The following is a 15,914-nucleotide window of genomic DNA, read 5'->3' on the forward strand; positions in this document are numbered from 1 at the left end:
TACCTTATTGTTACTGATTTAACACCACTGTGGCTAGAGAATATATTCCATATGATTTCAGTTATTTTAAATTTACTGAATCTTTTCTTTGGCTCCAGCATATGGTATGTTGGTGAACATATCGTGCACTTAATACTTCTAAAACACTACACTGTAAGTCTGCTGCAGAATATACATTAACTAAGGTAAGGTGACTGATAGTGTTGTTTGGATTATCTGTTTACTGATATTTTAATCCAGTTGTTCTAGCATTGCTGAAAATGAGTATTAAAATCTATGATTCCACTTGTCCCTGTGCTTCTGTCAAGAAGTTCTGTTATTAAATAAATGCATAGACATTTATGATTAGTATGTCTGCCTATATAGAACTTTAAATCATTTTGAAATGTCCCACTTTATCTCTGGTATTATTTTGTGTCTTGACTATTTTGTCTAAGATCTATCCATCCCAGGCTTTTCATATTAAGAATTTGCATGCTATATCTTTTTCCATCCATTTACTTTGCACCTACCCTTTATATTTTAAGTGTCTTTTGTAGACTGCATGCAGTTGGTATTATTTTTTCAAAATCCAGCCTGATGATCTTTTAATTGGAGTGTTTAGTCCACTAACATTTAATGTAGAAGTATTGATATGATTAGAGTTATAGAACTACCATTTTACTTTTTTCAGTTTATTCCTCTCTTTGTTCCTCTATTTCTCCTTTCCTGTTGCCTTTGTATAATTTAATAAATTTTAGAATTGTGTTATATCTATTAGCTTTTAAGCTACACTGCTCTAGGGATTACTAAATGTATTATTAGCTCAGTAGAATGAAAAGTGAAGGATATAACCAACACTTCAGGTAAAAAATGTAGGAATCTTGGATTTGTGTAGGTCCATTTTACTTTCCCTCATCCTTTATGTTATAATATATGTAGCCATAAGATAGGGCAACTGTATCTTCTACAATGCATGCTATAACTCATGCTTAAAATAGTCCTACGTATTTAGAGAAATTACAAGGAAAAAATCTTTTATAGTTACCCAGCTTTCTATCATTTTTAGTTTCAGGTATACAACATAATGATTCAATATTTGCATATGCTGAAATGATCACCACAATCATCTGTCACCAAACATAGTTACAGAATTTCTCTTCTTACAATTATAACTTTTAACATCTACTCTCTTAGCAACCTTCAAATATGCAGTATAGTATTATTAACTAGAATCACCAAGTTGTACATTACCTCCCCAGGACTTATTTTATAACTGGAAATTTGTACCTTTTGACTCCCTTCATCAATTCTGCACCCTCACCCACTCATCTGACAACCACAAATCTGTTCTCTAAGATTCCACATATAAGTAACATCATACGGTATTTGTCTTTCCCTGACTTATTTTGCTTAACATAAAGCCTTTAAAAATGGCAAGAGTTCATTCCTTCTTAAAAATAATATTCCACTGTGTGTGTATACACAGACCTCCCCACACCCACATCATCTTACCCACTCACCTGCCAACAGATGTGTAGGTTGTTTCGGTATCTTGGCTATTGTAAGTAATGCTGCAATGAACGTGGGAGTGCGTATCTCTTTTTGGGTTAGTGTAGAATTGCTGAATCATATGGTAGTTCCTTTTTTTCCTTTAATGGAGGGAACTGGGGATAGAACCCAGGACCTCATGCCTGCTCAACTCAGCCTACCACTGGGCTACTACACGGCCCCTTCCATTTTTAATTTTTTTGAAGAATCTCCATACTGTTTTCCATCATGGCTGCACTAATTTACATTCCCAACAAGAGTGCACAATGGCTCTCTTTTCCCCACATTCTCGACAACACTTACTTCTTAATCGTTTTGGTAAGAGCCGTTCTAACAGGTGTGAGGTGATATCTCACTGTGGTTTTTATTACTTACCATTATTGGTGCTTTTCATTCCTTCCTAAAGATCCAACTTTGTATCTAGTGTCATTCCCTTTCAGCCTTAAGAACTTCCTTTAGCATTTCTTTTGCCTTCATTCTTTAAGGATATTTTCATTGGATATAAAATTCTAGGGTGACAGCATTTTAAAAATGTTGTTCCAGTGTCTTCTGGCCTTCATAGTTTCTGACATGAAGGCATAAAAGATGAGAGTAACTGTTCTCTGTGATTTCAAAAATTTTTATCTTATAGCTGCTTGCCTATGACGTGCCTCGGTATGGGTTAGGAGTTGCTGGGTGTCCTAAATCTATATGTGTATATATATCTTCTACTTAGCCATTATATTTTCTAATTTTTTCTATCTCACAAGGATTTTTTCCTACCCAGAGAGAATATGAAGGGGAGACAACAGTATAATCATACCTTTAAGGTGCTGTTAGGTGAAAATGTCAAACATCCAGTGAAAATATCTTGCAAGAAATGAAGGCAAAACAGAACACATTTTCAGATGAGGGGGAACTAACAGAACTCATTACTCAGTAAGCCTGTAATACAAGCAGTGTTCTGCAAGGACAGAATTCCATTTAGAACTCTGCTTCCTAGTTTTAATTACTTCTTAGGGTGTTTCTCTCTCTTACTTAGGAAACTTAGGAGGCTGCATCTTACCTGAGAAAAATACTCTTCTGAGATCCGTGCGGCCCACTCAATGCACTGCTCCAGGGGTCGGCAGGGGTTGGACACATCAGCACACTTAATCAGCATTCGTTTGATCAGAGTTCGGTTCTCTGGAGTCCTAAGCATAGTGTTTATGGCTTCTTGATCTTTATCAGTTTCCTAAAACATAAGTGGAATTCAAAGCAATCAAAATGTGTCCCCCTGTACCCACAGTAAGGCACTGTCCAGGATTTACAAATTCAGTGTCTTACAAAACAGTGCTGAGGATACCCTGAGCTTTGAGCTCGGTCCCTCACTTTACAAAGCAGAAAACCAAGGCCCAGGGGGACTCCCGCAGGACCCAGGAGCAGAGGGTAGCACTGGAGGCTGGAAGATCTGCCCTCCCCCCTCTTCTTGGCTCTTTGTCTCACTCTATTTATTTCTCACAGTTGCCTTTCCTTTCTGTTCTGTCATTTCTATCGCTCTTCCTTGGTAACAACTCAATATTCACTGAAAAAATAAGTTTTCTCTACCCTCATGACAAAAAGAGTCTCATGGTCCAGCAAGGGCTCTGTTCTCACAACCCAATCCCCAGCCCAGCCCTGTCCCAGGTATGATCTTGAGGATGAGCTGTCAGGATGCCAAGACTGTGTCTGATACCGTGATACCTCCCACACACTGCCCTAACATTTTATGGGGTACAGAGGATTTAGTCATTCTCTTTTGATCTGCACTCACAAGAAGGTCTTGTGGTAAACATAAAAAATAGTATTATTTACTATTACATTTTACTGATGAGGACACTGGGCCTCCAAGAAGTGAAAAGACTGGTCCAAAGCTACCCAGCTGAGCCAGGATAAGAACCCAAGTTCTACCTTTTGTTTTGAATTCTGTCCACTCACGGTACCACATGCTGTCTGACTTACAAGGAACCCCTCCAGATGTGGATTCTCAATCCATGGTGTAATGGACCCTCTGAAGCAAATTCAGGTTGGAAGAGAGTACTGGGGCAAAGACACAAGCAAGCCTCTCCTCATTCTGATTTTCTGCCCATCAAGCAACTTTCCAAAGGAGTCAGTCATGTGATTTCAATGAGTAGTCACAGTGGTCTAAGAAGGCCTGATGGTCCCATGTCAGTGGGGACAGATCTACCATCAAGATGGGTAGGTGGCAGCCTGAATGGAGGCTGCCCAGTCCCTGCAGCGTGCCAGAATGGACAAGGGGAGTGTCCTCACTACTTCTCCTTGTTTCCTACGCCAACCAGCTTTGAGCTGACCTGTCTCTCTTCAGATGTGTGACTACAGTTCAGTGCTGCCAGCTGGAAATGATTTTCTTTCATGATACTTTGTCCCTGCTCTGACCCACTGGATATTGATTCGTCTCTCAGGTAATCCCAAGAACTGACAAGAGATGAAGTGGAACAGAGGACTCAGCTGAGTCTCGGAACTGCCCAGACTAGATGGAGGAAACCAAGTCTATGAGGTATGTGGTGTCTTTCTGTTGGGCGTAGGGTCAGCCAGGAGCAGTGGCCCAGGCAGTAACCTGCCCTCTCCAGGATGGAGAGGCTGGTGTGGGTGCCTCTGCACTGAAAGTCCTTGGAAAGGAAGTGAAGTGAAAGGCAGGCTGCAAAACTGGAGAAGAGGAAAGGGTGAAGGGAGCAGAGGTTCTCAACAGGTTTCAGATCAGGTTAAACAGGAACAAGTGTGAAGGGGTAATAAGCTTGAAAGCCAGGGGCAGACAAAGGCCAGGGCCAAACAAGTGAGTTGCAGAAGTAAAGCAGAGTTAGAATTCAAGGAATTGTGATCCTAGTCTGAATGGGTAAGTCACCCCTGTGCATGGCAAAGACTCACAACGTGGTGACAGGAGTAGGGGAGGAGGAATGTGGAAAAGGCTGAGAGCTGAAGCCGGGATGTTCAGCGCAACCCCGTAGGTGGTAGGGCAGACGTGTGGGCCTCAAAGGACAAGGGTTCATGAAAAAGCATGCTCTCTACGTGCTGCTCTCACAGCGAACCTGGATCTAAGCATCCCTGATGACATGCCTGCCTCGCGCCCTGCCCTTCAGTCCTGGGCCTTGAGCTCTGTTACGCTCACTCTACAAGGAAAGGGAAAGGAGAAGTAGGGAGGGAACTCAGATCGGTCTGCTTCCTCAGCTGTGGGCTCCTGCCTGCCGAGAGGCTTAATGTTCTCCTTGCCAGGAAGTTGTTCTGACTCACGCTTCAAGTCCAGAAATGCGGGGCGACAGTAATATCATCCCTGTGGTCGAAAATACAGAATCCTTCCCCACCCCCACCCTCCTGTGACACAGACCAACAGGACAGCTGCTGCTACCGCAGAATGTGCACAGTGGGAGCGGCTGATGAGAGCTGTCTCAGGCTCCAGCTGACCCCAGAATGCTCCAGAAGAGGGGAAGGGGACAACTGTTGAGAAAGGACTAAAGGAATGGTCCACCCATCCAAAGTTAGTTTATCTAAAACTTGACCCTCTCTTCAGAGTTTTCATATCTATTTTTGTATGTCCTATATTTCTTTGCCAAGTTTTTGTACTTTAAATAATTGTTTTAACCAGTGGAAATTAAATTCAGTGAGCCCGATGCGGGGAACCCTTCCACACTCAGGATACCCTAAGCCCATGTTTTCCCACAACACAAAGGGATAAGGGCCCCAAACATAGGCTCCCTTTGCAATCAGTTCCCTTACCCTGTTTTCCTCTAATGCTGCCAAGGGCTTGTTGATGCTGTTGACAAATTTGTTGACGTGCTCGAAGTGCTTTGTCATTTCTGTGGCTAAGACCATGTCGATAATACCCTGGCGCAGGGTCCGGTAGTCATTCCTGTTTCAGAGGACAAACGAGAGGCTGCTGCAGGTGACTGATCCAGACCGGAGACGTGCTCCTGAAAACAAGCTGTTAACCTAGGATACGTGTCCACTGCGGCTAAAATTCTGACGCACCGGTAGTCAGCAGCAGGGCAAGCTTTAAAAGAACGTGGAAGTTGTAGGCTACTGCCTCGATCGCCTTTAGCAAGCAGAACCCAAACAAAAGTTAAAACCAGAAGGTTATGGGCAAGACTGCACAGAGACAGTGTTCATGTGGCTGTCATTCTGTAGCATAAGGCACAGAGTTCTTAGATAAAATAAGACGGGACACAGGAGGGGTGAACAAAGCCAGCTCTTAATGAAGACAGACCTGTGGTTATGAATTACCTACTCCACCCAGAGGGTCCCTGAGATCCAACAATTTTAGTGCCCAGACAACAGAGGGCAGACCTTCTGAAAGCTGAGATACCTCTTCCTCCAGCCTTTGTTTTTACTGCATTATTATAAAATTTTGATTTTTTGAGGATGCAAACCCCCAAATTAAAAAAGTACAGAGAGTACAAACTGAACTCTCTATTTGGCTCCAGCTACCCTATTCTTTTCCCTGGAGACAACCAGAGTTACCAGGGTCCTGTGGATTTTTCCAGAGATAACTGGTGTATATACAAGCAACTAAGAACAAAGCCTACTTTAACTCCGCCTATAATATTCTGAAACATGGCAAAGGAGTTTAAAACTTTCCTTAAAATTCCCCGTCAGTATTCCTCATGACAGAACTCTGCCATCTAATACTTGTTAAGTCCCTGCCATGAGCCTGGAACCACACTAGACACCAAGGGCACAGTGGTGAACAAAACACACACGGCACTGATCTTACAGAGCTTAAGAATCGAGCCAGACATTAGACAAATGGTGGAAGTGATTAGTTTAAAATGTGGTAAGTGCTGTGAAAGAACTTGGGACTGAATAATTAGCGATGAGAAGTCTGCTGGGCACCGTGGAGTCTTGCAGGCAGAGACGTAAGATGACGTCTCCCCTGAATCTCTAAGGGCTCACGGTGTCAGTCTGACACTTCGCTGTCTGGAAACGTCAAGACACAAAGGAGCTGAACCTTGAAAACACGCTAAGTGAAAGAAGCCAGTCACAAAACACCACATACTGGGGATGCTTCCATTTATACAAAATGCCCAGAACTGGCAAATCTACAGGAAGTAGATCCGTGACTGCCTGCCTAGAGCTGGTAGGGGAGTGGGGAGGGACTGCCATTGAGTTGGAGGTTCTTCTGTGGGAGGTGATGGTTGCACACCTCTGAATATAGTGAAAACCACTGTACATGTTAACTGGGTGAAATGTATAGTATGAATTATATCTTAATAAAATTGTTTTAAAGAGAGAGAGAGGAAACATACTTTCCTTGTCGTTGTTCTTACCTCTCCATGTTTTTAAAGATATTGCATTTGTCATCTCCATTGGTCAGCTGGAAGGCCAAGGCCGCGTGGTGGCTCTCCAGCACCGCAGTGTCGTTGTACAGGATGGCCAGCTCGCTGCCAGCATTACACAGGAAGGAGTTGGTTCTCCCAGGGTGGTCCACGTCGTGAATGGTGGCTGCAATGAGGGCAGCGGCCTCATCAAGTGGATCTAAAGTTTGCTGAAAACCAGAGATTTTTAAAAAAACTGGGGCATGGCATTGAAAGCAAGGAAGCCTCTTGTATAGTTTTCTTTCTGCCCTACTATTAAGGTAAGAATATTTAGGATTTCTGAGAAAAGCATATTGTTGAGCAAATCTAGTTGTCCTGTCTCCACTCAGAAACAGTGACATCTTTATGCACATTTATTAGGAAACATTATCTGGTTCTCAGTCTCACACAAGGTAAGGACTTACCACGATACAGGGGGTCCTCAACAGACAGGAGTCACCTCCTCAGCCAGTCTGTCTCTAGACCCATCACAAAAAAAGGTCCTTAGTCTGAAATACTGACTTAGACCAACATAAACTAGAATTATTAAATAAAAGAGAAATAATTGTTTAAGGTGTGCATCACTTACATTAACTGGGGATTGGTCTCTAGTTTTCTGTCCCCTTCCGGTGCTATCTGTTGATGTCAGGGTTTTGAGTTTGGTAAAATGATCTGGAAGTTTGCCACCTTTTTCAAGGCTTTGAAAAGGTTTATGTAACATGGAAAAATTCCTTAAAGGGCTAAAGAACTCACCTGTCCATCTGGGTCAGGAGCCAAGTTTTGAAGAAATTAGTTGATAGTTTAAAAACTCCTTCCATGGTATTGACCTCTTTTGGTTTTCTACCTCTAGCATTACTTTGATTTAAAGCTTTTTCTTCCTTCCTTCCTTCCCTTTTTCTAAGGAACCATCATTTTAAGGCTTCTAAGTTAGTACTGAAGTGTACGGTACTTTCTTCTGTCATTCTCCATTTCACATGTGTGTATTTCTGTACTTCTTGATTAGTTTGAAATAACCAAGAAAATTAAATTCTAGCCAAAGAACCATCTGGGATTTTTGCTCGTCTCATTCTATAGGTTTTGTTATATAGATTTCTCATTTTGTTTTCTAAATAGTCTGTTACTTGGGGGTTTATTTCCTTGTTTATACCCAAATTTTTCAAAATATTTTCTTATTTGTAGCAGCTGACATTTTAAATTTAACCTTTAGTTATTCTAGCTTTTGTTGTAGTTAGAAAATTTTGAAATTCTGAAGTTTATCAAGACATTCATTATGTCCTAGTATAAGATCATTTTTGGAAATACTTTGCAGACACTTGAAAAGAAGGTGTATATCTTATAAATCAGTCTTATATTTAAACTGAAATTCAGTAGTTTTAACTTTGGGTGAATTTTATCTCAATAAATGCTATTAAAAATTAAGATAGCTTTCTGAATATGTATTTGTATGTTATCTATAGAGTAGTTCAAAAGCAAGTAAATTACAGCAGAAATCAGGTTGTCTTCATCTGCTGAACCACATTGACCCAGATGTCTTCCCCTGCCATTTGTTTTCATAGTTGATAAAAACAGTCCTCTCTCTGGACCCTTATTCTATCCATAGTCTTAGTCATGATCTTTCTTCAAACAACAACAAAACTAGAGGGAGCAGAGAAAGGGCAAGAGAGTCCCAGCTCTGAGCAGGCTGCTTTCAGGGTGAGGAGTGAACAACATCCGCCCAGCATCCGTGAGCCAGAAACATCCTTTCACATCGTTCTCCTCCACACACCAATCCCAGGCCACAGATGGGGAAGTGGGACCGGGAGGCAGTCCCCCCGCTCTGCCTGACTGCCAGGGCTGGGCTTGGCCACCATGTGGCTGCCCCAGATGCCAGGACATCAGGCAATGATGCCTCGCTGTCTCTCTCATTACTCACAAGGCCCTGTTTTCTTAGATACAAACCCAGTGGTTCGGTTTTCTGCTCCCACATATACTTCTAAACGTGAAATGGCCGTGACCTAGAGCTCCCTGGACCCGCTCTGCTATTTTATGACAGATGTTGAAGGAAATAACACAAACGTTTTGGCAAATCGGTACAAGTCTAGTTGCTGCTTTGAAATTTTCCCTAATGAAATAATTTACAATATGGAAAGCTTTCTTAGGAAGCTTGGTTTGGGAGTGGGCAGCGAGCAACATGCCTTGAATGGGCCCTTTCTTCTGTGAAGCTCTCCTGACTGTGACCTACTCCCATCTCTTTGCTCCTGAGGCCTCAAAGCTGGAGCTAAGGCTGCTAAATGGCCCCCAGGTAGACCCTGAGCCAGTTCTGACTGGCCATTGTAGCTGCCAGTGGCCACTGCTCCTGATACTAGGAGCCTCAGGGAGCCAATGAGCCAGTGGTCCTCACCCTTCCTTTGCTGCAACGACGCAATGGAGCGGGACAGGCACTGGGGATACTGTCCAAGTGGAGTGGACAGCAGGCCTTCTAATACAGCAAAATCAGGAGGATGCCCAGGAGGGTGTGAGAGTACAGAGGAAGGGCACCCAAGTCAGGACTGGGGGTGGAGGGGAGTCCAGGGACGGCTGACGTGGCTCCCTGAAGGACAGGGCGGGATGTGAGGGAAGCCAGCCAGCAAGGGGAGCAGCATGTCAAGGGCAGGAGCTTCAGACCCTAAAGGGGTTTAGCACGGCCCAAACATGGCCTGTGTGGCAGGGAGCTGTGCACGCCATCCTCCGGGGTTTCAAGTTTAAGTCCTGTAGGAGATGGGAAGCTGCTCCTGGGAACAACATGGTCAGACTGAGTTCCCTAGGAGGCAGAGGACTCAGGGGTTCTTGTTTGGCACTATCTAGATGACAAATGATGGGACCTTCCCTGGGACAGCAGCGGGGGCATTATGCAGAGGAGATGATTCTGAGAACACTCAGGGGTTGCAGTAGGCAAGGTCAGATGATCTCCAGATGAAGAATGAACTGAAGATGACTCCAGGTTTCTGACCTGCGTATCTGCCTGGAACTCTGGACCGGGAAGGCAACCCTGGATGAGAGTGCTGGGCAAAGATAATGAACTTGGTCTCAAATCCCGCTGACTTTGAGGGATGGGTGGGGGCATATCCAACAGTGAGGGACTGAACTGAACTTGTCTGTAGGTTCAGAAGGAGACCCCCAAAGACAGCTCTATCCTGTTCTTTCTGGCTTTCATCCCAGGGACCAAATGCTGCTCCTTAATCTTCCACTGAAGAGCTGGGGTCATGTCATGAATTAACATGCCAACCCCCCAGAGCCACGGCACAGCCCCTGCCCCACTTCTCATGTGGCCACGCCCTTCCTGGGCCAGGCTACACACACGTGGGGACATTCCTGAGCAGTCGCACTGCCTGTTAAGCATGGAGCACAAACACAGCTCACCTTTATCCTCTCCTTGCAGAGAAAATAGGCAGTGGCATGCAGCACGTCGGCAGAATGCGTGGAGTTGTGGTAGGGGTTAGAAGAGTGGTAATTGGCTTCGATAATTTGTAGCCACGATCTCAGCGTTGTCTCGGAGCAGTTTAAGAATTCACAGACTCCAAAGCGAGAAAACATTTTGAGACCAAGATAAATCAAAGGCCTACAGAGAAAAACACCCACAGCATTAGAACAAAGCAAAGAAACAGGCAAAGTGTTGGATCTGAACAGATTAAGCAAGCAAACCCAAGCCAGACTCCAGAGTGTGTGCAGGGCAGCCCCGTGGGACCTGTGCAGGTGGTGCTCTGCAGCTCTTTCTCCTGGTCACCCGTGCCAACCCTGGGTGGAGCCCAGCTCCAACCTCGGAGCACTCATGTGATACTCCCCACTGGCTGGGGTGAGTGCTCACGCTGCCCTTCCTGATTCAGACTCCTGCTTGCACTGGTGGTGTCCCCCCATCACCTGCAAATCAACATGATGCCAGGCTAAACTTGTACCACCTTGAGCCCTATCCTCTCCTTTGGACTTGCTGGACCTATGTCATTGGCCAGATGTCCAGCCTAGGAGAAAATAACAGGTCCTGATGACCACATGTGAGCCAGATGCTGTCACATGTCATGTGATGGAGCTGACAATCTGGAGGCGGGTGTTACAGTATGAGGAGGTTTCCCCAGAGGTGACCAGCTGGCCACCAAATCAGGCCCTTCTTTGAGAAGTCATCTTCACCCAGCATCTGGCCTCCGCTTGGAAGGTCAAGAAACTTGTCTCTGCTGAGGCAGTCTCCAGAGGTGGTGGGCTCACAGGACTGGAACTGACCTGCCTTGGCCAGTTCACATGAATGTCACTAGTATGTAAACCAGGGGCCCGAAGATTTGTTTACCATGGGAATACACTTTTCTGCTGTCCTTGCCCGTGTAGGGTACATGGATGCAGAATGTTTCAAAAGATTGACTTACTGTGAGCGTGAGCAAAGGGCAAGGGCTGTCTTGGGGACTGTCACTCAGACTGGGATAGGACCTGACAAGTTATCCCACGGCTGGCAGAGCATATCTCTCTTGCGGCTGCCTTCTGTCTGCCAGGGTCTGGATCTCGCCCTCCTGCAGGGCAGCACTGGCTCACATCAGGTCTGGACACCCTTTCCTGTGCGCCAAGCCAGCCACACCCCTTTGGTTGACTGCTCTTTTCCAGCACAGTACAGAGCGGAAGTTAAAACCCCAATCCCACCTGTGACGACACCCAGATCAGGATGATGGGAGTTTGGGATGTCCCCATGCCTGTCACCAACACAGAGACTCAGATCTGGGGACAGCTCTTATCAAATGTGTTTATTTCTTTCGTGGGGGGGATTAGCTTTATTTATTTATTTTTTAAATGGAGGTACTAGGGATTGAACCCAAGACCTCATGCATGCTAAGCATGCACTCTACCACTGAGCTATACCCTCCTCCCACAAAATGTTTTTTTCTCATTTTTTGTTCTAGGCTCTAAATGGGGCTCTCTGTCACTATCTCAACATACCATCATCTATAGGAGAAATTAATACCCGTATTTTATAGGAAAAAAAACTCTGCTATCTGGAGAGGTTGAGACATTTGCTCAATTTCATGCTTGCTCTCTCCATGGAAATCGTGACCAGGTGGACTCCCTTTGGCTTCTCACTGATCCCCTCCTTGAGGCCTAGGCCCTGGCTGCTCCTTCCTGAGCCTGACCAAGGAGTGGCTCTGGGCAGAATCCATACTCCTTGGGTGGCTTTCTCCACATCAGCCTTTGGAATCAAGCTCTCTGTCTGCTGAGTGCCCCCTGAACTCACCTTTTATGAGTGGCAGCCTCCAACTCAAAAATATCAAAGTCCCAGTATTCCTCATTTTCCATGGCCCGAGTTATCCGCGGTGGGATGTCATGAAGGGAGATGGGGGTGATTATAGTGCTGGACATCTGTTGAAGGTCTGCAAAGTGATGTAATTTGGAGAACAGAATTAACAGGCTTTCTGGCATTGACTGGTCCGTAGGGAGAACAGTGCTGCTTCAGGGGACAGTTGCTTTGTTTCTCAGGTTTCATGATGTAACAACTTCTTACTGATGAGAAAAATTATCTGAAAACTTTTATCTGGAAAATTTATTTTCATCATTTAAGTTTGGCTATAATATTCATAGTGATCCAAAAAATTTAAAAGGAAAAACTTACTTTTTGTTGAAAGAACATACTCATTCCCGGATAGTCTTCGCAAACCATCCTGATAAAAATCAAAGGAACAAGAGAAAGGGAAGTCACAACTATTTTCTCTCTCTCTCTCTTTTTTTCTTTTTCACAACTATTCTTTATGTCTTGAAAACCCCAGATCAGCGGGTCCCAGAGGACAGCTAAGGGCAACCATCTCCAGCGCACCCCAAGGCTCCCCTATGATCATCACTGTGGTCAATCGTGCACTTGGCCATTCACCCCAGAGCACACAGCCTGCCGCTGGGAAGGAGAGCAAAACTCAGGGGTGGGGGCAGCATCAGGGAGGCGGGCTTGAGAGACGCCCCAAAGCCCAGCGTTCCTGCTGGCGCTCAGACCAGTTTGCTTCCTTAGGGACAACGCCCCTCTGCTCTCAAGCCTTTCCCACCATTGCCTTGCCACCCTCCTCACACTCATGGACACTAGGCTTCTAGAAAACCAGAGTCCTCCTTGATCTCTAAGCACCCCCACTCCGCCCTGCTGCCTCTCAGGGTGAGAGCTGCTCCCAGACCACTGCCCCAGTCCCTCTGGGCCCCTCTCCCCATCTCATCTTTCCTCTCCCCTCACCCCTGGGGCATGGCCCTAGCCCGTCCCTCATTCTCCCTTTGCCTACCGGCTGCAGGAGCCTCTGTCTCAAATAGGCAAGACCACAGCTAGACATTTTCATCCCTGGGAACCGCTCTACCCTTCAGATTACTGAGCCCCATGCACAAAGAGCTCTGTGCAGGCCAGCCCATAAACAGATCACCTCTGAGAAAGCAAACAACAGCAGGATCAAGCCAGCAGCCTGGTCAAGTATACTTACAGACACTAAGCCCCCAACGAGGTCGTTGGCATGAGGATCATCATCCTTAGCACCGAATTGCGGCGAATATAATTCAGTGGTTCTTAGAATTTCCAGCACACGGTCTAAGGCTTCTGTCACAGGCATGGGACTGCTCTCCTGTGCAGCATTGATAATATTGATCACCTACAGAACGGAAAGAAAAGACCTGAGTTTCATAAGCCATCCAGAGTCAGGCTGGCGACAGTGCTCACTGCTACCTAGTTAAAGGGCTAGTTAAAATGTTCATGTCACACATCCTCTCCTCAGGAGGCAGCTCCATATAACTAGGGGAGTAGTAGTGTTGTTGGGGGCCCCTGTTTCTTCTTGCTGAAAATAGTCAACAGGGAGAACAAGGGACTTCCGCGCCCAGTGGAGACAGACCACAAACTTTCACCTTGGTGATGGGCGCCTCGATCGTCATGGAATGTATCCGAGCCATGGAGGAGTGTCGTCTCTGGCTGGAAACTGTGGAAAGATCACGTGACGCAGAAATCAGAGCATGCACAGCCTCGGGCACCTGTCCCGCTCCCTCCTTCCCCCAGGCCCCATGTGTTCAGCTGCATTATGAAGAACTACAGATACACACGGTCAGTGAGCTTCCTTCCCATCCTCACAAGCCTGGGATTCTGGCTTAACCAACTGCTTCCTTCAGTTCTAGGCACTAGGACGCACGTGTCCCCACAGACTGAACCTCTGAGGTCACAGGTCGGAGAGAAAACAGAGGAAACAATCTAGCAAGTCAAGGCCAAACAGTTAGCCTCTTTTTGTGTTGATAACAATAAGGCTTTATAACTATTCAGTTTGCTGGATCCAGGAGTAAAAACGTCCTGAAGACAATGCCACACAGGCTCTTTGTTTCATGTACAGCAGCAGCAGTAAACACAACTCACCATTAACTGAAATACAGGAATTTCCTGTTCAGTTTTTCAAGGCATCTTTTGGTGCTTCTACTGCTATGGTTAATCTAGATTGATTAGGTAAAAACCTTAAGTGAGGTGGGCAACAAATCTTAGGTTTTAAAGTCTGTTAAGTTTTTGTTGTTCCTGTCAAGATCCAGTTTCTTTGGGGTGGGGAGAAGCCTGGGCAGTGTTCAGGCAGGCAGAAAACACGCACAGTGTTCTCTGTGTCGCCCTGAAAGCCCCACTGTCAGGACAAGTGCTGTTTACCAAAGACCTTTGAGGACCACAGACTGTTCCACAGCCTGATGCGTCAGATCTTATTTTACCAAACTGAGGCCCAAGGAGAAACACGGTGCAAGATTAACCAACTCAGAGGCTCTCAAATGCTTTAAATTTCAGAGACCAACAAAACTCCTTAAATCTAATTTTAGTGACCAGCACATGGTTGCCAACTTTCCATTTTACCCAACAAGGTAATTAGACCAAAAATAAAAACCACTATTCTATCACTATGTCATAAAAGGACTTGTTCTCATTTAAAAATGTAATGAAAGTGACAGATACTTATAAAAACCAAGCAACACTGTAAATGCAGTAAATTAAGAAAAAAGAAATAAAAGGTACAGAAATTGTCACGACCGTGTGTGTGTAAAGTCTGAAAGAATCTACAAACACTACCCTTACAATCAAGGAGTAAGTTTATCAAGGTTACTGGGTATAAGGCCAATACACAAAAGTCAACTGTATGTCTGTATACTAGCAACTAACAATTGGAAATTGAAATAAAAAATAGAATTACGATAGCATCAAAAATCATTATTTAGGAATAACTCTAATGGGAAGATGTACAAGATTTATACACTGAAAATGTGAAAAACTGCTGAGAAAAAATAAAGACAACCTAAATAAAGACAAAGAGCACACTCATGTTTTGAAAAACTCAGTGTTACTGAGATTTCAATGTTCTCCAAATTGAGCTATAGATTTAAGACACTCCCAACTAAGAATTCCAGGAGGCTGCACATGTGTGTGTAAACTAACAAGCTGTTTCTAAACGTTATATGGAAATGCAAAGGACCCAGAATAGCCAAGGTACTCCTGAAGAAGAACTTCACACTACTCGGTATCAAGACGTACCATATGCCTGTAGCGTTCGATGGGTAATGGTGCAAGCATGGACTAAAAGAACAGTTAAATAGAATAGAGTCCAGAAACAGACCATCTATATAGCCACCTGGATTACAGTAACGGTGCTACTGCCAAAAATGGCTTTTCAATACGGTGATGGGCCAACTGGGCTTCCCCTGCAGGGGGACAATCCATCCTTGATCCCTACTCTCACTGGATATAAAAATTAATCTGAAATGTATCACAGACTGAAAGTGTAAACCAATAAAGCTTCTAGAAGAAAACACGGGAGAACATTCTTCATGACCCTGGGGTAGAGAAAGATTTCTTAAACAGGACGTAAAAAAGCACTTGCTATGATAGAAAACACAACAAAATGAACTTCATTAAAATTAAGAACCTCTGTTCATTAAAAGACCATTAGAAGAGTGAAAAGGCAAGCCACAGACTAAGAAAAATATATTTGGAATACCTGTATCTACATCTAGAATATTAAAAAAAAATTACTACAAACCAACGAGAAAAAGATAAATGATAAGACCCAATGATAAAAATGGGCAAGATATTTGAACAGCACTTCACAAAAAATGATATTC

The 15,914-nt window shown here is 44.5% G+C and overlaps 1 protein-coding gene across 3 annotated transcripts in view; it reads right to left on the reverse strand.

Moving 5' to 3' along the window:
* The window catches only part of PDE8A (phosphodiesterase 8A), a 117,089-nt gene that overhangs the window by 5,438 nt on the left and 95,737 nt on the right, over positions 1-15,914 (reverse strand). For all 3 annotated transcript variants that reach the window (XM_032469012.1, XM_032469011.1, XM_032469010.1), the window contains 8 exons: positions 13,686-13,756; positions 13,271-13,435; positions 12,433-12,481; positions 12,058-12,193; positions 10,212-10,410; positions 6,807-7,024; positions 5,260-5,392; positions 2,576-2,743 (listed from right to left, as the gene is read on the reverse strand). In XM_032469012.1, the coding sequence (XP_032324903.1) occupies positions 2,576-2,743; positions 5,260-5,392; positions 6,807-7,024; positions 10,212-10,410; positions 12,058-12,193; positions 12,433-12,481; positions 13,271-13,435; positions 13,686-13,756 (1,139 nt within the window). The remainder of the gene's footprint in view (positions 1-2,575; positions 2,744-5,259; positions 5,393-6,806; positions 7,025-10,211; positions 10,411-12,057; positions 12,194-12,432; positions 12,482-13,270; positions 13,436-13,685; positions 13,757-15,914) is intronic.

This window comes from Camelus ferus, chromosome 27 (genome assembly GCF_009834535.1).
Source record: "Camelus ferus isolate YT-003-E chromosome 27, BCGSAC_Cfer_1.0, whole genome shotgun sequence".
In the NCBI taxonomy this organism is placed as follows: Eukaryota; Metazoa; Chordata; class Mammalia; order Artiodactyla; family Camelidae; genus Camelus; species Camelus ferus.